Here is a 23,121-nt window from a genome sequence, read left to right on the forward strand (position 1 = left end):
CCATGGGCACCACAGCCCATGGGCACCCATATCTGACCACCCCCAGATACTTCTGGCCTGGCCAAAAACCTGGGAATTAAAGGTGAGATGAGGACACTGATTGTAGAGCAACTGCTCACCCTTCTTCCTTCACGAGGAGACAACGCTGAGAAGGACCAGGACCAACCCCATCCCTCCTCAGGGCTTTCTTGATCCCCCTGAATACTCATCCTGAACATCAGCCCAAGAAGGGATTGCTGGAGTGAGTGAGGTGGGAGCTACTGTCTCTGGAAGAGAGCAGACTGGCTGCCACATCCATGGTTACAGTGTCTTCAGAAGAGCACCTGAGGCTCCTCGCCTCAGAAAAGGTAAGACAACACTCAGAAGGGAGTGTTCCAGACCGGACAGGGCTTGGAGCAACCTGGTCTAATGGAAGGTGTCCCTGTCCATGGCAGAGGATTGGAACAAGATGGGCTTTAAGGTCCTTCCAACACAAACCAGTCTAGGATTCTATGCTTCTGTGAGAGACACAGGCAAGAGGGCTCTGGTGGAGCCCCAGGACTGTGCAGGAAAACCTTCCTATTTTAAGGGGATAAATATTTGCCTCAGTTGCTTTTTACATACCATAAAATACATCGGGGCAAAAAAAGCAGCAATACTGAAACCTGAGGCTGTGTCTTTGGTTCAGTTACCGATTTGGCTACTCAGGCATTCTGAGGGTGCTGCCTGAGCTTCCTGAGCCCTCAGCTCTGCTCACACAATCTCCTGCCCAAGCATGTGTGGTCAGCCCCAGCCACACATGTGGGACAGCACAGCCCTGGTCAGGCCAGCTTCCAACCCCTCCACACCACCACCATCAATAGAAGGAAGATGAAAAGACAACGTTTCCCAGGAGTTCCTGAAAGTTTTTATTCACAGAAGCTGTTTGTCAGAGACTCGAGCTTCTTGCTTTCTGTTCTTCATAGTTTCCAGCTTCTCCAGCCTCTGGAACAAGACGCCAGTGTCAGGTCCGAGCTGTCTCCCCTCAAAGGGACACGGCTTTCCATCATAGCGCACCAAGAACATCAGATTAGAGAGACCCCTCTCTCCTGGCTCAACAGCCAGCCGGGACAGCAGCTTGTCTGCCATGTGTGGGACCACAGGCTGCAGGAGCGTCCCATAGACACGCAGGCACTCCAGCGTGACGTGCAGGATGGTGTCCAGCCAGAGCCGCTCCGCAGTGTCCCTTCGGTCAAGTTTCCAAGGCCTGTGTCTCTGGAAGAAGCCATTGGTCTGCCTCACGCACTGGGCAATGCATTCCAAAGCCTTGTAAATCTGGAAGCCTTCGAAATAACCAGCCACTTGCGCAGGCAGCGAGGCCACCGCTGCCACGAGTTCGTAGTCCTCAGCAGACACCCTGCCCATGCCTTTTGCTTCCCTGGAATCCAGGACCTTTGGAAAACAGGGCTCTGAGAAGCGTGGGTAGGTGTTGCTGGGGTTGATGCTGGGGGCTGTTGAGCGATTCAGCAGCCCCCCGAGTGCATCCGCCAGCTCCGAATTCAGCAACTTCACCACCTTCTCGTCGTAATAGTCGCAATCCCGCTCCGGGACACCCTGCCGCAGCAGGAAGTACCGGAACCCGTCCACGCCGTACTGCCCCACGCACGTGGCGGGGTCCACCACGTTGCCCAGGCTCTTGGACATCTTCTGCCCACGCACAGTCCAGTGGGAGTGCACCAGGATGCGCTCGGGGGGGGCCAGCCCTGCCGCCAGCAGCAGCGCCGGCCAGTACAGCGCGTGGAACTTGAGGATGTCCTTGCCCACGACGTGGTGCGCGGCCGGCCACCACGCACTGTGGCTCTCGGGGTACCCCACCACGCTCAGGTAGTTCACCAGGGCGTCCACCCACACGTAGATGGTCTGTGTGGGGTCACCGGGCACGGGGATGCCCCACTGCAGCCGGCTCCGCTCGCGGGACACCGACAGGTCCGGCAAATCCTCGTCCAGCCAGCGGAGCACGCGCTGGTAGAAAGGGTCGGGAGAAATGGCGCGTGGGTTGTCCCGGAGCCAGTTCTGCAAGGGATCCCGGAACGCCGAGAGCTTGAACATGTAATTCTCCTCTTTGGTCCAGTGTACCTGGGATGGGAGAAGAGGAAAGGATTACGGCCCAAATGCTACGAGAACAGGCTGACAATTTGCACACAGCATTCTCAGTGTGGAGTTTGTCGCAAGCTCCCTGTGCCTGGGTGTCCTCCCACCCCATGGAAAGCCCCCAGTATCTTTCCATGACTAGTAGGAACCTCCTTGCCCAAGACACACCTGAGGACTTGGGCACCTGGGATGGTTTGGCATCCTGCTTTTAAATACTCCCATAATCCCAGGAAGGAACACCTTTCTACCTGCCAGGTTGATGTGACATCAGGAAGGAATTAGGGAGATGATGATTCTTACTTTCTTAACAACATAGTTGTGCTATAATAGTGGAAAATCATGAAAAGACATAATGATGTTGTAATTCCTGCCCTACTGGCACTCCTGGTGCCTGCCTTTGCTGTTCTGCTGGGGGCCATGTTCCTCTTTTTCCCCAGTTTATGCAATAATGCATCTCAGCCACTAACTTTGTTTGCTTATGGCACTGACAGCACTTCTCCCCCACTGTTAAATCCATTAAATGACACATTTAGCTAAACCAGTGAAAAATGGTGGGTGGATGCAGTACAAGTGAGCTGTGTAAGGCACTCAGGGATCCATGGCTGGGTCAGGAATCTTGCAGGGTACAAGGAAGACCTGAAGAACATTCAAAACATATTCAAAGACGAGCTGTACCCCTTCACCCCCAGGCTCCACTGGACACCAGAACCCCAGAAGTCTGGGGTTTATGGCATGTCCCCAGTTATCTTTGGGGCTTTCTCAAGAGTTATTATTTGCTAATACAGCCCTTTCTGTGTGAACCAACACTCCTACGCCCCAGCCTCATACGAAGACCACAGGAGCCTAACCTGTGCTGAGCTCTGAGCAGGATTATCTGCAGCTGCTGGATTAAATAATGTAACTCCTGACACCTTCTAGAGAACACAGTGGCAGAGAGACTCTGGGGCAGGTACCACAGTCCTGGGTGCACCCATCCAGGCATCAAGCTGACCACAGGCAGGTGATGTTACAGTGGTTTAGGTGGGGCCAAAACCCATGTAAAGAGATTGGTTAAGTGTCCAGAGGCCACACTGAACTGTCTCACAAAACAGGTCTCAAACTCTGGATCCCCAAGGAACCCCTCAGCTACAAACACCATTATCTTCCCACTCAGCTAATTTCTCTCATTGCCACTGTAAAATACCACTTCCAGGCCAGCAGGCTGCAGAACCCCCAGCAGCTGAATCCTTGGCACGTGGCTGTTATGTGCATCTGCCAGGTGGGGTTTGGCAGCTCTCCCTTGGACCCCCACTCACCACCATAACACAGAGAACCACAGACTGGTTTGGGCTGGGAGGGACCTTAATGACCATCTCGTTCCACCCCCTGCCATGGACAGGAACACCTTCCACTAGACCAGGATGCTACAAGCCCTGTCCAACCTGGCCTTGGATGCTTCCAGGGAAGGGGCATCCACAGCTTCTCTGGGCAACCTGTGCCAGGACCTCACCATCCTCACAGGGAAGAATTTCTTCCGAATACCCAATCTAACCCTGCCCTCTGTCAGTGGGCAGCCATTCCCCCTTGTCCTGTCACTCCAGGCCTTTGTAAATAGTCTCTCTTCATTTTTCTTGCAGGCTCCCTTCAGATACTGGAAGGCTGCTATGGGTTTTCCCCAAAGTTTCTTTTCTCCAGGCTGAACAATCCCAATTCTCCAAGCCTTTTCTCACAGCAGAGCTGCTCCATCCCTCTGATCACCTTGGTGGCCTCCTCTGGCCTCTCTCCAACAGGTCCATGTCCTTCCTGTGCTGGGAACCCCAGAGCTGGAGGCTCTGGGGGGGTCTTACCTGAGTGGGGCAGAGGGGTAGAATCCCCCCTCACACTGTGGTGATCAGCCCAGGACAGAAGGTTTCTGGACTGACAGGTGACACTCCACTGAAATACAGGTGAGTCTCAGCCAACATGAATCACAGAAGGCTGCAGGAAGCATTAAACACCCCAAATTCGGCCAGAGCAGAGCAGCAGATGCGCGCATGGTGCTCCCACAGGTGCCGTTACCTCATGGCCGGTCTCCAAGGACACCTTGCAGGGGCGTCCCTGGGCATCCCTGTGCTCAGCGAGCTGGCTCTCGGGCAGGAAGCTTTCCTCGGGAGTGCAGTACCAGCCCTCGTAGGAGCCCTTGTAGAGCGCCCCGCAGTCACGGAGGGCACCCCAGAAGTGCCGCACGGCCCGCTGGTGCCGGGGCTCGCTGGTGCGCGTGAAGTCGGTGAAGGCGACGCCAGCCTGGGCCAGGGCCTGGCGGAACAGCCCCGAGACGCGCTCGCAGAGCTCAGGGGGTGACATCCCTGCCGCCGCCGCTGCCTGTTGGATCTTCAGCCCGTGCTCGTCGGTGCCTGGAACAGAGAGAGGCCGTGGGGCCGTGGGGAGGGGTGCGGGGCTGGATGCCCCCTGCGGGGACACAGGGCCAACCTGGGGGCATTGGGAGTGGGGTCAGGTCCGGGGGTGGGGATCAGACCGGGAGGGCGGTCAGCCCCTGGGGAGGGGGTCAGACCCAGGGAGAGGAGTCAGACTGGGACGGGGTCAGTCCCGGAGGTGGGAGTCAGAGCAGGAGGGGGGTCAGATCGGGGCAGGGGGTCAAATCGCAGGGAGCTGGTCAGCCCCGAGGTGTGTGGGGGTCAGTCCTGGGAGTGGGAATCAAACGGGCGGGGGATCAGACCGGGAGGGGGTGTCAGCTCCAGGAAGGAGTTGAGTCCCGAGAAGGAGAGTCAGCTCCGGGAAGGAGGGTCAGCCCCGAGGGACTGGGGTCAAACGGAGGGAGAGGGGTTCTGACCGCGGGAGGGGGGATGAGCCCCAGAGAGGGGAGTCAGCCCCGGTGCAGGAGGTCATCCCGGCACACCCGCTGACCCGTGCAGAGCCGCCCGGGCCCGGCGGCACGCAGGCGGCGGTGGCGGAGCAGCGCGTCGGCCAACAGCGCCGAGTACAGGTGCCCGATGTGCGGCGGCCCGTTCGCATAGAAGATGGGGGTGGAGAGCAGCAGGCGGCGGCCGGGCCCGGCGGTGCTGGCGGTGCCGATGGCGCGGCGAGGCGGGCGCGGGAGGCGGCGGGGCGGCCGCAACATGTCGGTGGCGGCGGCGGCTCCGGCACCATCGAGGCGGCGGCGCGGAGCGGCCGCCCGGAAGCGGCGGCAGGAGGCGGTGGCGGGAGGCGGCGCGTGCGCGGCGGGGCCGGGCCGGGGCCGGGCCGGCGGGGCCGCGACCGAGAGGCGACACCGGCGACATGTTCCGCTGCCGCGGGGCCCTGGCGCGCGCCCTGCACCCCCCGCCGCCGCGAGGGCGCGCACAGGCGGGTCAGTGTCGGCACCCGGGGGGGGACGGGCACGGGCACGGGCACGGGGGGGGCGGCGGGCGCGATCCCCTCCGCTGCCGCCGGTTCATCCCGCGCGCGGGTCGGGACGCGCCGTCCCTCCCCTGCGGCCCCGAGAGTGGCACCGGAGGGCACCGGGCCGGGAGGGCGCGGCCCTGCCCGGATCCAACGGGATGCCCCGGCAGCGAAAACCGTGCTTGGGACACGGCGAGTGACCTGCAGCTGCGCGGTCGCCATTCGGGTGGCTCCGGTGTGGCTGCGGTTTTTGTTACAAATAAGCGCGTTTGGGCAGAGCTGAGGCGGGTTCGGGTGTCCGCCGGGGGAGGTGCGGAGGGACAGACCGCAGACCTCTCCTGGGAGCATCGGCCGTGCCGTGAGCCGCCCCCGCCGTCGCTCCAGGGGGGAATCAACTCCATGGAGGGGCAGGCCGTGATCAGGCCGTAGTGGAACAAAACGCCGCGTAGCTGCTCAGCCAGGTGTGCTCTTTGTGTGCCGGGAGGTGCCTGCACCTGGATCTGCTCAGTTCCACGGGGGATGTGCTTTGTGCCGGCCGTGTCCTGCTGGTGGTTGACCCCGGTGGAATGAGCTGTGTGGGCAGGGAGGGGGGTTCGTGCCGCTGTGGCCATCCCTGCTGCTCACCCCGGCGAGGTTACCTGGAGCCAGGTGCATCCTCGGACAGGAGAGGCCTGGAGAAGGTGTGGGAACCACCAGCGCACGTCTCTGTGCTCTCCCAGGCCTGTGTGGCTGCAGGCTCCAGCTGCAGGCAGCCTTTTCAGCTGCCTGGAGATGCTCCTGCTATTAATTAGCTCAGTTACTCCTTGATCCTACAGATGTTTTCATATCCACGGCTGCCTGGAGCACGTTGTTGTGGCACGGGGTAAATTCCCTGCGGTCGCTCAGATGTGGTGCCACATTTTTCAAACAAGGAACTTGTTTGGTTTCAGAAATTACTTAAGTCTCTAAATTTCTGGGCATACCTTTGTGTTGACAGTGTTTTTGTGTTGTTTTCTCCAATCAATTGTGTCCCTTAGGCACCTTGTTGCAGCGCTGGAATGTGCCCCCAGACCTGCAGCTGAGCAGACAAGTGCAGACAGGCGTGCCCGGGGAAAAAGGCAGTAATAAGTTTTTTGCCTTTATTGTGGGCTTGACCACCTTAGGAGCAGGTGCCTATGTAAGTAGAAAGGTGGTTCCTTGGGAAGAAGCCACAATCCATCTCTCCTGTCGAGCGTTTTCTGTATTCCAGCTCTCTTTATTCAGCTTTTGATCTCTGTAGCTTTGTCTCTGCTTCCTCCTTCAGAAAACTTTAAGGGGAGCTAACTGGAAATTAACTTCTTGTGATTACTTGGTTTTTAACTGTAATTTCAGTTACCTGTTAGGGTTTTTTTTACCTTAAAGGCACTCTTGGGTTTCTTCTGTTATGACCAAACACAGCTCTGTCTGTTGTCATGTGTGGGATTTGATACCAAAGCAAACCTTTCCTTGCCAAATCTCAGTTCAGAACATTTGTTTAACTTCTTTAAGGATACCAAATCAACTCCCAGTTTGTGAGCATTTGAATAAGGGTTTTTGGCCTGACTTAGTAAATGACACTCCCAGAGAGCTGAAGAGTAGCAGCATTGCCTGGGAGTGGATGGATCCCAAGTTTACATCAAACAAATCTGTGTTTCCAACTTCTTTCTCTTAGAGGATCATATTCATTAAAAGTTCCAAATCCCGATTTTCTCCTAAAGAAAGTCCTGGGAAAGGGGAAAAAAAAAATTTAAAACAGTGCATGGAGGAAAAGTTTTTTCCTATTCCCTTTAAATTTAATTCTTTCCTGTGCCCTTCTGCCCTTTTTTTTTTTGGCAGCCAAGGTAGCTGAAATTACAAAGCCCACTCTGCTTTTCCTAGGGCCTGTTTAATCAAGAATCTTTCCTAATATACAGCTCTTTCCTTCTTCTCTTCCATTGCCTGTCTTCACCTGCAGTTTTGCATTGCCATCCACTAAGATGCCCTTCTAGATCCCTGATGTCTTCAGGTGTTCCTGGCAAAGCTGGCAGCAACCTCTTGTTATACTTAATAGTGGGAGGAACAGTCACTGGGACAGGAGCTTATGTAAGATGCTTCAAAAAACGTGTTTATTGGGTAGGAGGGTGGAGGGAGGGCACCTGTCTGTACCTCCCACTAAGTTACCCTTCACTTCAAACCCTCTTTGTGCTCCACGGCCTCAGGTATTAATTTTCAAGGGGGCACTGCCAAATAATTTAAGGTTATAAATTTGATATTCTCAGGCAGTGCAGTTCTCAGTGGAGAAATCTGCCTTAGAATTAACCTTTCCACTTTAAGTAAATCTAAACCAAACTGGCCATCTTTGATTTGTAACCATCAGAAAGGCACTAGTTCATTAATTAATGCACCTGTTGTGGTATCAGTAATGTCAGCATGCTGAAAAGGAAATAATAACTAAATATAAGTGTGCTGATGGTAAGAAAATTTGTCCAGTGTTATGATTTCTTTGGGGAAGAGCACTGAAATATCACCCCATGATCTGGCAAAGTACAGTTGTGTTTCTGACTAGAAAGAAGTTGACATTGTCCTGTTGGAAATATTTGTCCTGAAGGCCTCATCTGATGTTTTGCTTGTGGTTTTTCCTAAGAGATAGGTTTAATTTGCAGTATGCTGCCCTTTGGACTCGCTGAAAACTTTCCTGGTTCTGCTTGCAAAGACAGAGGTGGTTTGTTAACCTTGGCTTTTCTGTCTTTAAGCAAAAGGCTTTAAAAATACCATTCTCTTGAATTCTGTTCAACACCGACAAATTCTTGTTTCTGAAATTTTTGGCATTACTCCAGTTCCCTGGACAGGCTTTTGTCTGCCCGTGATCTTTTTTTGTGCCTGGCATTAAATTCCTCCATTTTTATTTGAGACTATTTGCTATAAAACACCAACTTGTGGGAGTTGGCAAATGACATTTGATGTTGTACAAATGCTAGAGATTATTAGCAAGGCTGGGTTTTGCCTTAAAAAGAAGGTTTGCTTCCCTCTAATTTGTTAGCCATGGGGGCAAACACTGGACTCTCACCTGCTCCCAGCACTCCCAGTGTCCAGCTCCTCTCCATTACCAGTTCCTGTTGGAGGTGAACATGACGTAAGAGACGTTCCCTCTTTGTCTGTACCACTAAATTGTACCTGCTGTATCCTGAATTTTCACAGTCAAATAAACAGGTGAGCATTCAGCTGGAAGAGATTCCGTGTCCAAAGGCTGTTACCTGGAGCAGCCCTGCTCCTGTGGCTGAAGGCACTGCTGAGATCAGGGGTGTCACCACTGCCACCACCATGCCTCTAACACCTGGCCTAGAGAAAGCCACTCAGGTTGTTGGCTCTGCCCGGCTGCTCTGCGCTTGGGAAGCTGGGAGATGCTTTTTCTTTGGATTCGTCTTCCATTTTGCAGCCTTGTGTCGTGGCCCAGCTTGCACGTGGCCTCGGGGTTGGTTTGGCTGCATTTCCTGCGCTGGAGCTGGTTCCTCTTGGAACAGGTTTGCAGCCAAACACCTACAGGAAGGTTCATTGCTTTTGGGAAGCAGCCAGGCACCCAAGGCTCATCAGACCAGGGGTAAATCAGGTAATTTTCTGAGCACAGTCTCAATGGGCACCTTGTCCAGTGAGGTGTATTTTGGTCTGTGTGTTTGAACTAAAAGCAGATGGCTTTTCCAGCACGCAGGATGGACAAAAACCTGTCAGGGGGTAGGAGCAGGATGGTGCCTTGGTTCTGTAAGGTGTACAAGGTCAGTATCTCCTGTCTGTCTCCAGGTGTACAAAACACTGAAGGACAACAAGGAGCGATTCACCAGCCGGGTCTCATCTATTACGCGACCCCAAGACGACGAATCCTCTGCAGCCGGTGGGTACCAGCCTGCTGGTTCTGGGGTCGGCTCTGTTCTCAGCCTGTGACTTCCCAGCACAGAAGATGGTGCTGGCTCTCCATGACCCAGAACCAGACTGTTTTACAGACAATCCTGAGGGTGAAGTAGGGTGTCTCCTCGGGCTGATTTCTGCTGGTTATTCCTTCTGTGATAAAAAGAGAAAAGAGTGAGCCCTGCTTTTGGCTTTTACCTTTGCGCAGTCTGACAAGGACATTGTGATTCCAAGGGGCCTCTTTCCCTGGATAGCAGAGGAAGAGGACCTGCCTGCAGGTCCTCAAAAGCGGTCTCCTTTAATACAATTACAGAAATATGTGCCTCAGCCTTTTTGGGAACTTCCCTTCCTTATCAACTGTTCCCTGGTTGGCCAGTGCAGAGTTTTTGGTCTTGCTTAGAAAAACCAATTTGCTGAAATCTGGCTGGTTTCTGCAGGGAGCCAGCTTTGGGGGAAGCATCAACGTGGTTCTTGGGAAGGGTATGGGAGTGGAAGGTATTTGGAGGACAATTAGCCAAAGGAGGTCAGGATGTGGAAGGCCCCTGGTGAGACCCAGTTTCCCTGAGTGTTTGCAGTAAGGTGTCCCCTCTGTCACCTGCATCTCCAGGCGCTCATGTCAAGGTCCCATCCCACGTCCCTTTCCTGCTCATCGGTGGAGGAACTGCTGCTTTTGCTGCTGCCAGATCCATCCGTGCCCGTGACCCCGGAGCCCGGGTAAGAGCTGTCCTGCTCCAGAGCAGGCGTGTGGGTGGCTGAACGCTGTGCTCACTCCAGAGCCTCTGTGTGTGTTGCCATTTGCCTACCACTGCTCCAGCTGATGTGTTTCCTGACCAATTACAGGTGCTGATTGTGTCTGAAGATCCTGCCCTGCCCTACATGCGTCCACCTCTTTCCAAAGAACTGTGGTTTTCCGACGATCCCAATGTGACAGAGACTTTGCGGTTCAAGCAGTGGAATGGCAAGGAGAGGAGGTATGTGGCACTGCAGGTGACAAGGCTGAAGGGGAGTGTTTAATGACAGGGTGACAATGATCAAAGAGTTCTTGGGAGAGAACCACAAGCCACTGTAGGTGTGTTGGTGCTGGCAGGGCTTGAGGAGCTCTGCTTCCCACCTGAGTCTGCTCTGTACTTGATAGCTCTTGAACCTTGCTATGATTCCCTTAGACATGTCCCACCATGGGAATCCTGTGAAATAAGTTAATAAAGGTGAAGCTCCATGAGTTAGAACAGAGCTCCAGGGACACTGGATCACATCTGATCCTTGTAACATCTGTGATTAACCCTTACTTGATGGTTGGACTTGAAAGGAAAGGTCTTTTCCAACCTGACCAATGCTATGATTCTGTGATCCAAAACCCTTGAACTTCAACAGTGTGAAGACCCTGATTTTTAAGAATAGATAAATAAGAGTTCTGGAGCTTGTTATGGATGCCCAGAGTTGTCTTTGTCTCATTGGAATTGCTGAATAGCTGGATCTCTGGCATCCCAGAGCAAGTGGAACCCATTTGGTAATGGAGCTTTTCTCAGTATCTATTTCCAGCCACCGTCATTCTACGTGCCTGTCCAGGACCTGCCCTCTGTGGAAAATGGTGGGGTGGCAGTTCTGTGTGGCAAGAAGGTGAGTACAGCACTGGTTGTTGTTCCTACAGCTTTTCCCAAGCAGAGCCTGGGCTCTAAGGCTGGTACTGAACCCCTGGAGGTGCAGGGAGTGTTGGCTGGGAAGGGGGATGTGTACAAGTTTGGGAGAAGTGTGATGGAGCAGAGGTTATGCTAGTCTTAAGTTTGAAAACAGGAGAAGCCAAGAGGAATAGCAGTGAGCTTAGGGAAGATGATGAAGAAGAGAGAAGGATAGGTCTGGAGTCTGGGCATGGGACAAGAATATGTAGAGCTTAGAGACAAGGTGTGACAAAGAGGAACTGGGCTGTGTTGGCCGGAGGGTGAGGTGAGGAGAGCACAGTGATCCAGGTAGTGGGTGATAAGGTGGCCAGGACCAATGTGCAGAAGCAGCAGGAAGGTGGAGAAATTTAAGGTGAGCCTTCTACTATACTCATGTCCTCAGTTTTTTGTATGTTGCTATGATGTCAGTGACTCCTCTTCCTGCTGAGCTGTGCTGTGTCTGAGCCCATTTCAGACTCAGACCCTGGGAAGATCACTCTGAGCTGTGGTGACTCCCATAGAAGTTGTCTTAATTCCCACTTCCAGTCATCTCCCTTCCCACCTCCTACCCCCCTGCCCCTAAACTTAAAGGTGGGAAAATGTTAATTCCAAGTTTGCATCTCTGATCAGTAGTGCATGCAGTTTAACTCAAACAGCCACAGTGCACAGCAGCTTGAGCTTGGCTTGGTTAATCCTGCAGGTTGTACATATGGATGTTAGAGGGAACACAGTGAAGCTCAGTGATGGGACCCAGATAACCTACGACAAATGTCTCATTGCCACTGGTAAGACTTTGAGGTTTTTTTCTCTTGTTCCTTGTCTTGTGCCAGGCTTTTTATTACGGTGGCATTTAGCTAGAGATAAATTCTCTAGAGCACCTCTCTTGTGGAGACAGGCTGGGAGAGCTGAAGAAGAGAGGGCTCTGGAGAGACCTTAAAGACTCTTCCAATGCCTAAAGGGGCTCCAAGAGAGCTGGAAGGGAACTTTGGACAAGGGCCTGGAGCGACAGGACAAGGAGGAATGGCTTCCCACTGTCAGAGGGCAGGGTTAGATGGGATATTGGGAGAAATTCTTCCCTGTGAGGGTGGAGAGGCCCTGGCACAGGGTGCCCAGAGAAGCTGTGGCTGTTCCATCCTTGGAATTGTTCAAGGCCAGGTTGGACAGGACTTGGAGCAACCTGGTCTGGTGGAAGGTGTCCCTGCCCATGGCAGGGGGTGGAACTGGATGGGCTTTAAGGTCCCCTCCAGCCCAAACCATTCCATGACTCTGTGGTTCTGACAAGTTTCTTCAGTAAGTGCAAACCCTTGGGAGAGCAGTCACACAGAGGACAGTCATGCAGCCAGCTATGCTGTTGGCTTTTGCAGCTGCCTTGCATCATCCAGCTTTTCTGGGACTTCCAAAGTTTTGCCCTCTGAAGGGTTGGAAGGAGGAAAATGTGACTTCCCCGGAAGGAGCTCCTGTACAGACCAACCTCTTCAAATCCTGCCTGTGTGGCAGCAGCAAGCAGAACCAGCAGCTCTTGCTTGGGCAGAGCATTGCTCCAGCATTGGCTCCAGCATTTCTAGAGCAGTTCAGGTGGCACTGGCTGTCTCCAGGCAGTGGGGCAGGGTGTGGGTGTGGGGTCACCCGCTGCTCATACAGGTCAGCAGCAGGGATGGAGTATACTGCAGCAGTTTGGAAAGCACAGTCGGGATCCAAGGCAGCTTTGCACTGTCTGGATAGCCAGTGCCATGGCCCTGGTGTCACTGGTCTCTCTTCTCTCCCTCCTTGTCCCCAGGGGGAACCCCAAGGAACCTGCCCGCCATCGAAAGAGCAGGAAAGGATGTACAGAAAAGGCTGACGCTGTTCCGAAAGGTAATCTCCAGGTGCTGCCAGTCCTGGGGCAAGACTGAATAAATCAGAGCCACTACCACTGCTTTCAGCTTTTAAATTCTTCTGCTCTGGCCAGGACAGCCTTGCTTTGGCACTGCTTCTCTCAGCTGGTGCCCAGGAGTGCATTGGTGGTTCATTCGTTTTCCCGGGCAGGAAACCAGGGTAGAGTCTGCTCAACCACTCACCTGCTGGCCTCAGGCCTGAGAGCTGTCATAATACATGGGATTATGGGATTTTAGTTTGGTTTTTTTTTCAAGTTTCCCTCTTATATGACTTTGCTGCACCTTCCAAAGTGAATAAAAGCCTTGGAAGATGGTCAGTGATCTTCTAAGGTCTGCTGTAGAGTTGCTTTTCGTTGGCAAACTCCACTTTTCTTGAAAATGTAACCTTCTCCTTAGTCTAGTTCAGGGAATTGATCAAGAATAAGAAGGCATATGAGAATCTTCTGTTCTGTGCTGGACTCCCCCTGAGGTGTGGTCTGCTTAACTGGAAAGGAAGGATGGATGATGTGAGCTGTTGCATCCTTGTTATACTGGTTGTGCTGCAGGACATTTGAGTTTAGAAGTTTTACTGTAATTGCCCTTGAAATTCAGGGGAAATGCAGGAATTTGAGATTTCCTGGTCAGGTAAAAGCTTGCACAGACATAAGGAATCCAGGGAGGTTTTTCTGTGCGACAGGCAAACAGGAGAAAGGAGCAACACATCTCCTTTTCTAAGCTGGGGAGAGAGTCAGAGGGACTGAATTTCAGAGGGAGAAATTGGAGACAAATGCCTTCTGCTGCCATTCCTGTTAGAGAGGATTTGAAATGGGGGTAAATATTCTTTCAGATCGAGGACTTCCGAAACCTGGAGAAGATTTCAAGAGAAGTCAGGTCCATCACAATTATTGGTGGTGGTTTCCTTGGCAGTGAGCTGGCCTGTGCTCTGGGAAGGAGAGGTGAGTGTGTATCCTCAGCTGTGACAGACACTGAGTGGAAGCAGTCTGATGTTAGAAACTTCTTTTCACTCCCAACTGCTCAGTTTTTGCACAGACTTTGTGTTTGCCTGAAGGAAACTGAAATCACATGTGTTTTGTTGGCTGCAAGGCCAAGATTTTCCCAGTTTCTCCCTCATTAACTGCCCAGCAGCCCCTGACCACAGAGGTGGGAGCTCTGCAGGCCAGTGCATGCTGCAAAATTACTCCACCCTCTAAAAAATCACATTTGTCCTCTGTGCTCAAAGCCACCTTCAGACTAGGATTTCGAGGTTGGAACTGGATGATCCCTTCCAACCCAAAGCACTCCATGATTCTGTGGTAGTGAACAGCTGGATTCTGCCACTGTGCGAGGAGTGACTTTTTGGTAATTTTTCTATGTTTTCTCCAAAATACCAAGCATTTTACCTAAAAGGCTGGTATCTAGAGTTTGCAGGTGTGTATGTGAAACAGTCACTTTGTGACTCCCAGAGAAAGTCTGGGAGCCAGAACTCTCAGATTTGGAAACTTCTGTCAAGCTCCTTGTGTAAAGTCAAGCATGTGTGTCCTGACATCCATGCTGCTGCTCTCTATCCCACTGCTCTGTGCTTCCCTTCCAGCACGAACCCGAGGCCTGGAGGTGATCCAGCTGTTTCCAGAGAACGGCAATATGGGCAAAGTCCTGCCTGAATACCTGAGCAACTGGACCACAGAGAAAGTCAGGAGAGGTGAAGCTGCAGAGCAGGGGGGTGGGCCGGTGGCTGCTGTGCAGCTCTTGCTGGTGACATCCAGCTCTGTTCTGTCCCTGGGCTCTGCAAGGTGGCCCAGGTGCAGTGCAGAGGAAGTTGCAGTTCAGGCAGCTCAGGCAGCACAGAGCTGCCATGAATCCCTGGCTTCTTGGCAGTTCCTCTGGGAAAGCTGAGCCAAAAGGCTTGCTGATGCCAGTGAGGCTTTCCCTGTGGCTGTTGCTCCCTGGAATGGTCCCTATGCCCATGCACACACCTGGGTCAGGCCAGGAGCTGTAGTGTTTAGCTGCTGAAGCCAGTAAGATCCAAGACACCTTTTTCCATTTGCTGCGTTAAGTGCAGAATATTCCTGTGCGTTGGGAAGTGGAGCGGAATAGAGGGAGGAGGAATGTTGTCTGAGTGTGGATTGCAGGGCCTGATAACCCACAGGTCTGAGTTACTTTCCTTTTTAAAAGCTGCCTTGTCAGACCTCTGGGTCTGGCTGAGGCACAGCAATAGGTAATCGAGTGTCCTTAGTTCCCGAACACCTGTTTTGGGGAATTCTTTTGGATGTGACCTTGTTATCACATATGACATGTACTTTGGATTGTCATTCAAGCAGCTCTCTCAGACTTTCTATCTAGATTTCTCCTCGTGCTTCCCTCCAAGCTGTACTGGCACAGCTTAGGAGGTCTCTGTCTTGGTTCCTCGCCTGGAATCTGTCTGCACCAACCACTTGCTCCAGGTGGGATCTGCCCAGCCCTGAGCAGACACTGAGGTGTCCTGTGCTTGTTTCCAGAGGGGGTCAACGTCCTGCCCAATGCTGTGGTCAAGTCTGTCTCTGTCTCCGGCAACCGGCTGGTGATTCAACTGAAGGATGGCCGGAAGGTAAATGGAAAAGCAGGGAGAGGGTAAAGCTTGGAGGGGCATGGAGGGAATGAAGACCCTAACTACGAATTCCCAAACAGGTGGAGACAGATCACATTGTGGCTGCAGTAGGGCTGGAGCCTAACGTGGAATTGGCCAAGTCTGCGGGGCTGGAAGTGGACTCGGACTTCGGGGGGTTCCGGGTGAACGCGGAGCTGCAGGCACGCTCCAACATCTGGGTGGTGAGTGTGGGCACAGCTTTCTGGCTGTGCTGATGCAGCAGCTCGGGACACACGAAGTTGTGGGGCTGGTGCACTGGGGTGAGGTGAAAAAGAGCGAGTAAGGAGTAAGGAGAGCAGTTGTAGTGCAGGCCCAGAGCCTGGTCAGGCATCGCAGCCACCTCGTTGCCGTGGTAACCACGGCGAGTTTGGAATATTTATGCTGTGTAAGAGGAGTTGGGGTAACCTAAAGATAGCCTGGATCGCTTGCTTGCGTAAGAGTCCCTTGGTGGGCGTCGTGACTTTTTGATTCCTCTGGAAAATGTATCTCATGCTGCCTTATTTTTCCAAAGATTGGTGAAAAAATGCCGAGAAACTGGGAGTTGTGTAGCCCAGGGAGTGGGACGAGGTAGTGGTGGCGTTTGGGGCTTGTCAGAAAAACGCAGTTCCTTGTTCCGTTTGTTCTCTCCCCAGCGTTTCTTTGGGCACTAATCGAAGCTGTGGCTGTCAGTGTTTGGTGCTCACTGGGTGATTCTCTTTAAGGCAGGGGATGCTGCCTGTTTCTACGACATCAAACTGGGCCGGAGACGTGTGGAGCACCACGATCACGCTGTGGTGAGCGGGAGACTGGCTGGAGAAAACATGACTGGAGCTGCAAAGCCCTACTGGCACCAGTCCATGTTCTGGTAACATTCCTTTCTTCCTCTGGGGTTCCTTGTTTGGCCACGTTGCAGGAGCTCGGACAAGATGCACCTTGGGAAGTGTGTGTTTCCCAAGAGCAGTGAAACCACCTCAGCAAACGCCCTGTACAGCTTCATGTTCCCAGAGCCCAGGGAGGGGGAGGTGTTTGAGCATTCGCTGCTCTGCCCTCACCTCTCCGAAGTGTTTATCCTTCCTGTAGGTTCCAGTTTGTCATAGTCCCATTCTGCAGAGCAAGAAGCAATAAAGAGCAGCCCTGTCCTCAGAGCAGGCTGATTTACAGGTGGAATTTAGCAGCAGCTTTTCTGTTACGAGTACGTGACGTTCACCAGCACAGTCTGTTGCTCTCAGTTGTGTTGCTGAACTGATGCTTTAGTGGCAAAGCATTGCTGCATCCAGGTGTACCTGAAAGGTTGTTTTCCAGAGAGAGGTATCAAGAAAATGGGCAATTTTGCTGTATCTTCCTGAAGTTCTTTTTGAAACAAAGCAAAACAAAATGGAACAAACTTCACAAAAAATTAAAATCCCAAAGGCTGTTGGTTCGAGGTCAATTTAACAGGATTTTAAATATAGGGAAAAGAGTTTTAGTTTTCTCAGAGAAATCCCTTCAAATATAGGTATTTATGACCTGCTGTCATTTACCTGAACTCTTGGTCTGTCCTGCCTGGGTTGTGGGCCCAGAGCATTTCTCACTTCACTTTTAAACAAGAAACATAGAACCAGAGAATCACTGAGGTTGAGAAAAACCTCAGAGATCGTGGAGTGCAGCCAAGGACACAGAAACATCCATTTCCCAGGTGTGTTTTTCCTCAGGATGCTCTTGGACACAACCAGATGCAGGTGAAGGAGGGCTGTGAGTTGCAGCCCCCTTTGTTGGCAGGTGTCACTCTGGCTTTGTTGGCAGGTGTCACTCTGCTGAAAAGCTGGGAAATGGCAGGAACTCCTTGTGCACTTTGTCAGGATGTTCAGGACCTTCCAGCATCTGAAGCCTTCCAGCATCTGAAGGGGCTACAAGGAAGCTGGAGAGGGACTTTTTAGTTAGGAACCGGAGTGACAAGGCAAGGTGGAATGTGTCTTCAGACTGACCGAGGGGAAATTTAGGTTGGATATGCGCAAGAAATCCTTCCCTATGAGGGTGGGGAGGCCCTGGCACAGGTTGCCCAGAGAAGCTGTGGCTGCCCCATCCCTGGAAGTGTTCCAGGCCAGGTTGGACAGGACTTGGAGCAACCTGGGCTAGTGGAAGGTGTCCCTGCCCATGGCAGGGGTATGGAATGAGATGAGCTTTCAGGTCCCTCCCAACCCAAACCACTCTATGATCCTTCCTGAGCTCTGATCACTGCTGGAAGCCTGCTCTGGTCAGCTGGCATGTTACTGGTGTTCCTTGCAGCAACCCCAGTCTGTGCTAGAGGATTCTGGCTGGGAAGGTCGTGATGTACATAGATCCAAACTGTTTTGTGATGCATCTGTTCCCTCAGCATCCTGGGGAACACTTGAGACACCTGGTACTTACAGGTCCCAAACCACAGCTGCTTTGTCTCCTAACAGCACCCCGGTTCAGATCCAGGTGCCCAGTTCAAGGAGGTGTTAGGACAAAGTGTTCTTCTCTTTAGTTTTTAAATACTCTCTGAAACATGCACTAAATAATTGTCCATGCTCCCAAGCCTGGTGTGGATAACAGCCATTGCCAGAAGCTGCCACCCAGGAAGCAACCTTGAAGGATTTCAGAATTTTGGTCAGGGAACTGGTTTTTCTGAAGCTGTTGGCCTTGGACTTGCTGTGTCTTGGCTCCTTGTTCCACCTCTGTATGCAGAGCAGACACGGTGTGTCAGTCACTCTGCGTCCGCGATCGCCCACACCACGCTGGCAGTAAGGATGGATGGATGGAATTGCCTTGGATTTGTCTCACTAGTGGTACAAATTACTTTATTTCCACTTGATTCCTAGGAGTGATCTGGGCCCCAACGTGGGGTACGAAGCCATTGGCCTCGTGGACAGCAGTTTGCCAACAGTCGGAGTCTTCGCGAAAGCGACAGCGAAGGACACGCCAAAAAGTGCGACAGAGCAGTCAGGTAAGGCCCAGGTGTGCTGGGGAGCCTGCAGGTGTTGGTGTGGGCACACACAGTCGGTCTGAGAGCACAAGGAGTCAGCAATCTGCTACTCCCTTTCTAGACCAACCTTTAAAGGCTGGGTTTGATATTAAAATGTGATTAAGCCACAGTGTTCCTCCAAGAAGCCATCAGGTAACTCATCTACTGACATGCAGACTTTCCCAGTGAAGCTCGATCTCCTCCACAGCAATAAAATGATCAGTTTGGGACAACAGAGACTGAAGATCCAAGCACATTTATTTTGTATTCACTGCCTGGAGGAAGCAGACTTTTCTGTCCTAGGCACTTGGGGGTGGAAGTCAGGAATTGTCAGGTGTTGTGCTCCAAGTTGGGATTGTTTCATCCTTGTGTTAATGAAACTTAACTTTTGGGGGACACAGCTCTTGAGTCTGTTCTTGTCATCACATGTCCTGCCCTGGGTGTGTGACACCTCATGTCTCTCTGCCTTAGGGACTGGAATTCGATCCGAGAGCGAAACGGAAGCGGAAGCCTCGGAAGTTCACATCTCTCAAAGCTCTTCACCGACACCTCAAGTCCCGAAGCAAGGAGAAGATTACGGCAAAGGTGTCATTTTCTACCTCAGGGATAAAGTCGTGGTGGGAATCGTGTTGTGGAACATCTTCAACAGGATGCCCATTGCTCGGAAGGTCAGTGCAGGACGAGGATGATGGGCAGTGGGGCTTGACAGAGCAGGGATTCCCTTGTGGAAAAATCAATCTGCCAATCCAAAGTGAGGATAAATAAATGCAGATGCTCTGTCTGACGCAGAGCTGGGCAGTATCCAATTCACCCTGTCCTGGGCGAATTAGGGGAGCTGTCCTTGTGCTTTTTTGCATGTGTGTGCAAAATTTTTACGGAAATGAATCAAGTGTGTGCTCCAAGCCTTGCCTTGGCATGGCTGAAATTCTAGGCCTATAATAAGTAGAGGCTGGAATCATGGTGATGGAGCATGAGTGAAATGTCCCATCATTGTGCTGCTTTGTCCAATGTCCAAGTGCCTGAAACAGTCTCAAACATCATTGTCCCAGAAACAGCCACAGCGTCAGGGCTGGGACAGCCCTGAGAGGTGCTTAGTGTGTCTCCACCCCCGTGGTCTGTCTCAATCCTTGCAGGTCAGCTCAGCCAGGCCGAGGTCAGGTTTTAACACCTCTGGAAAATTTCAGTAGTTTAAACTATGGGAGTGATCCCACACTATCCCCAGGTGATCTCTCCCAAAACGAACTATTCGTGGTAGAAGTTTTTGATATCTAATCTGAATCCTTTATGATGTAGTTGAAACCTATTGCTTCTCCCATCCCCGTGGAAGGGAGATCCTTTCCTTCTTTCCTTCCTTCCCTTAGCAACCTTTCCCCTAAATCTGAATGTGCAGAGTCCTTGGCCTCTTCGTCTTGTCTAAAAGCTGCAGGTTCAAGCCAGGTATCCTGGCTCTGAGACAGTGCCAGGCTCACCTTCACAGAACTGAATCACTTTTTGAAGACACTTGTTCTCCCCAGCTGTAAAGGGAAACCCAGAAACAAATCCCACAGGGACAGGGAGGTTGGTTTTCCAGCTGTTCCTGTAGGCAGGTGCTGGTACGTTTAAGAGTCCCATGTGAATTTGGGTGCAGAAAGTGCTGTTGTGTTGTGGCTGTCTCAGTCTGGTGCTTCAGAGAGGATCCAAGGAGTTCCTGGCATTGGCTGTGACAGTCCTGCAGCACTGGCTGTTTATAGGATGTGCAGGATTTAATGCCTTCTCCTTCCTCCAGATCATCAAAGACGGGGAGGAGCACGAGGACCTCAATGAAGTAGCAAAGCTCTTCAACATCCATGAAGACTGAACTCTCTAAGGGGAACATGGCACTAGGAGTGAGGGGGCTGCTGGCTGTGTGCATCCCTTCACCTTGGACAGCTTCCCTGGAGCACTTGGGAATATTCCACTCACCTGAGCCCAGTGTTTGCACCAATAAAGTCAGATTGTTCTAGTTACCTGCTTCTTCCTGCACCACTGCCTGCCTGGTGAGGAAAGGGGACTGTGCTGCCAACTGGGCTCAGTTTTCCCTTGTATCAACCTTGGAGAAGCCTGCAGAGCTCCCTCTTTCCTTGCAGTGATTCCCAGCTGGGAGTTGGCAGGGCTTCAGCCCCTCCCGTGCCTCAGGTGCTCCAGCTCCTGTCTGGGGCTCTGTGGTCCTCACTCCACAGTGCCCGTGTCTGCCTGCAGCTGGACAGCCCCAGCTCACACCCTGTGTCCCCACAGCTGGCTTTGCCCACAACACCGAGCTTGGAGAGCCTGCAGGGAAAGCTGCTGCTGTTGGGATCCTTCCCAGGCACCACATCACACGATCCATGGTGCCTCTCCTGTTTGGTGATCCCCTCCCCACTATGCCCAGGGTGTCACTGCTGGTCCCCAGGCACAGGTTACCTGGATGAGGGAATACAGGTGTGACAAGAGCTGGCACCAGGTGCCACTTGGGCTCTGAGGACAGGGCTGAGAAGGGCAGGGGTGGAGCTGCACTGTCCCACAGAGCAGCCATCTCGTGACACCTACATCCCACAGGAGCCCTGGCACACCTGGAGGAGCCAAAGAGCTCCCTGGGCCTGAACTGAACATTCCACCACCTGGGTGGTGTCAGCTCCGAGGAGGTGCCGCTGCTCTGCTGTCCAGGCTGCAGGGGGGGATCCCCACACGCTCCCAAAAGGTGCCAAGAGCAGCCGTGAGGGACCCACTGTGGTGGAAGGGGCTGCTCGGGGCGAGGCCTCTGTGAGCGGAATGGGGTGTGGGGGTGCTGCCCCATGCCTTGTTCCACCCAGTTCTGGGCATGGGCATTTCCCTGGTGTGGTGGTTTGACCCTGGCCGGATGCCAGGTACCCACCAAAGCTGCACCATCACTTCCCTCCACCGCTGGACAGGGCAGAGAAAATGCAACAGAAGGTTCATGAGTTAAGGGCAGGGAGAGGTCACTCAAGGTGATTCAGGCTCTGACTTGGGGAAAATAAGTTACCCATTGCAATCAGAACAGGATGATGACGAGTAAAACAAATCTTAAAAACATTTTCCCCACACTTCTCTCTCCTTCCCAGGCTTTCCCTCCTTCCCTGCAGCGCAGGGTGTTGGGAAGGGGGGTCATGGTCAGTTCAAAACATGTTGTTTCTGCCTCTGCTGGTGGAGAGGAGTTGGAATCCTTCCCCTACTACAGGGTGGAGTCCCTCCCAAAGGAGAAATTCTCCATTAACTGCTCCAGTGTGGGTCCCTTTCCATGGGGTCAGTCCTTCAGGAACTTCACTAGCATGGGTCCCCTACAGGGTGACGAGTCTTACCAGCAAACCTCTCTAGTGTGGGCTTCTCTCTCCATGGATCTGCAGGTCCCTGCCAGGACCCTGCTCCAGCACAGCCTTCTCATGGGTTTACAGCTCTCTCTCAGGCATCCCCCTGCTCCTTGTGGGCTCCTCCCCGGGCTGCAGGTGGATCTCTGATCCATCAGGGATCTCCTCAGACTGCAGGTGGATCTCTGCACCCCATGGCCCTCCCTGGGTTGCAGGGGCACAGCTACCCCACCATGGGCTGCCCCACAGGCTGCAGGGGAACCTCAGATGTGGCGCTTGGAGCACCTCCTGCCTCTCCTTCTGCACTGCCCTGGGGGTCTGCAGGGCTGTTCCTCTCCCGTATTCACACTCCACTCTTCTTGGGACCCAATTCCATCTGTGCAGTAACTTTTTTTTCCTCCTTAAATCCCTCATCCCTGAGGTGTCACTGCCATCTCTGATGGGCTCGGCCTTGGCCAGCAGTGGGTCTGTCCTGGAGCTGCTGAAACTGGCTCTGACAGACATGGGAGAAGCTTCTCACTGTAAGCTCACCCCACCCCTCTACCAAAAGCTGGCCACGCAAACTCAATACACCTGGCAACTGCCCTGGGTGATGCAGGGCCTCACAGAGCCCGGGGGCCATTGTAACACAGTGGGGCCTGATGGCACCAAGGATCCATTGTGACATTGCAGGGCCTTGTGGCATAAAGGAAGGGGCCCTTGTGACACTGCAGGGCCTCATGGCACCAAAGAAGAGGCCACTGTGACACTGCGGGGCCCTGCCCTGCCCTGCCCAGGAGCTCCCTGGGGTGCCCGCTCAAGCAGAGCAGAACACCTTGCTCGGGAGGCAACAGCTCTCTTTTCCTTCTCTCACCTGCAGGGAAGGAACCACGGAGAAGAGGAACACCAACCTGCGCCCCAAAGAGGGGCACCAGCTGAGAGACAGGACAGGGGGCAGAGGCCGAAGGTGGGATGGCGCCGGTCGTGCCAACACTGTGCCAAAGCAGCCGCCTCCATTCCCGTCCTCCCGCCCGTGCCAGTGGCAGCCTCAGGACAGCCAGGGCCAGCCCCTCCGTGAGGACACGCTGTCCTCGCCCTCCAGCACGCTGAGCTCCAGGGGCTGTCCTGGCCGTCCCTCCCTCCCGGCCAGCAGCACCGCCGCCCGCAGCCAGCGCCGGCGGGTGAAGAGCTGCTGGGCCTGCAGTGGGGTGGCGAGGCCGGAGCCCCAGAAGCAGGACAAGGACCACGGATGGTCGGATGAGGCTCCCCTTGTGCCTCAGCGCTGCAAACACATCATCTCCCGTATCCCTGTCCCAGCAGCAGCTGCTGGGAGGAGCCAGACGAGCCCTGCCAATCCCCCTCTTCCCTTTCACGCCTACAAGGGGAAATCATCGCCCGGCCCACG

General features: G+C 53.3%; 2 protein-coding genes across 4 annotated transcripts; one reads left to right on the forward strand and one right to left on the reverse strand.

Moving 5' to 3' along the window:
- Positions 1-863: 863 nt before the first annotated feature.
- Positions 864-5,271, reverse strand: MARS2 (methionyl-tRNA synthetase 2, mitochondrial). The gene is made up of 3 exons (XM_064670334.1): positions 4,993-5,271; positions 4,147-4,481; positions 864-2,094 (listed from the first exon to the last, which is right to left on the reverse strand). Exons 1-3 carry the CDS (start codon positions 5,204-5,206, stop codon positions 892-894), a joined length of 1,752 nt encoding a protein of 583 aa, XP_064526404.1. The 5' UTR covers positions 5,207-5,271; the 3' UTR covers positions 864-891.
- A 31-nt stretch (positions 5,272-5,302) lies between these two features.
- On the forward strand, positions 5,303-20,402 carry AIFM1 (apoptosis inducing factor mitochondria associated 1). 3 transcript variants are annotated; one of them, XM_064670330.1, is made up of 16 exons: positions 5,303-5,434; positions 6,483-6,622; positions 9,238-9,328; positions 9,950-10,056; positions 10,183-10,313; positions 10,869-10,959; positions 11,698-11,782; positions 12,775-12,851; positions 13,698-13,806; positions 14,442-14,549; positions 15,346-15,434; positions 15,515-15,655; positions 16,175-16,317; positions 18,275-18,399; positions 18,889-19,085; positions 20,183-20,402. In XM_064670330.1, the coding sequence occupies exons 1-16, from the start codon at positions 5,365-5,367 to the stop codon at positions 20,252-20,254; spliced, it is 1,776 nt and encodes a 591-aa protein (XP_064526400.1). In that variant the 5' UTR covers positions 5,303-5,364; the 3' UTR covers positions 20,255-20,402. The 3 variants fall into 3 exon arrangements, with proteins under 3 accessions (XP_064526400.1, XP_064526402.1, XP_064526403.1); XM_064670332.1 differs by lacking the exon at positions 6,483-6,622 and adding an exon at positions 7,418-7,545 and having other exon boundaries at positions 5,319-5,434; XM_064670333.1 differs by lacking the exon at positions 5,303-5,434 and adding an exon at positions 7,418-7,545 and having other exon boundaries at positions 6,511-6,622.
- Positions 20,403-23,121: the final 2,719 nt, after the last annotated feature.

The sequence above is a fragment of the Pseudopipra pipra genome, chromosome 13 (genome assembly GCF_036250125.1).
Source record: "Pseudopipra pipra isolate bDixPip1 chromosome 13, bDixPip1.hap1, whole genome shotgun sequence".
Lineage (NCBI taxonomy): Eukaryota > Metazoa > Chordata > Aves > Passeriformes > Pipridae > Pseudopipra > Pseudopipra pipra.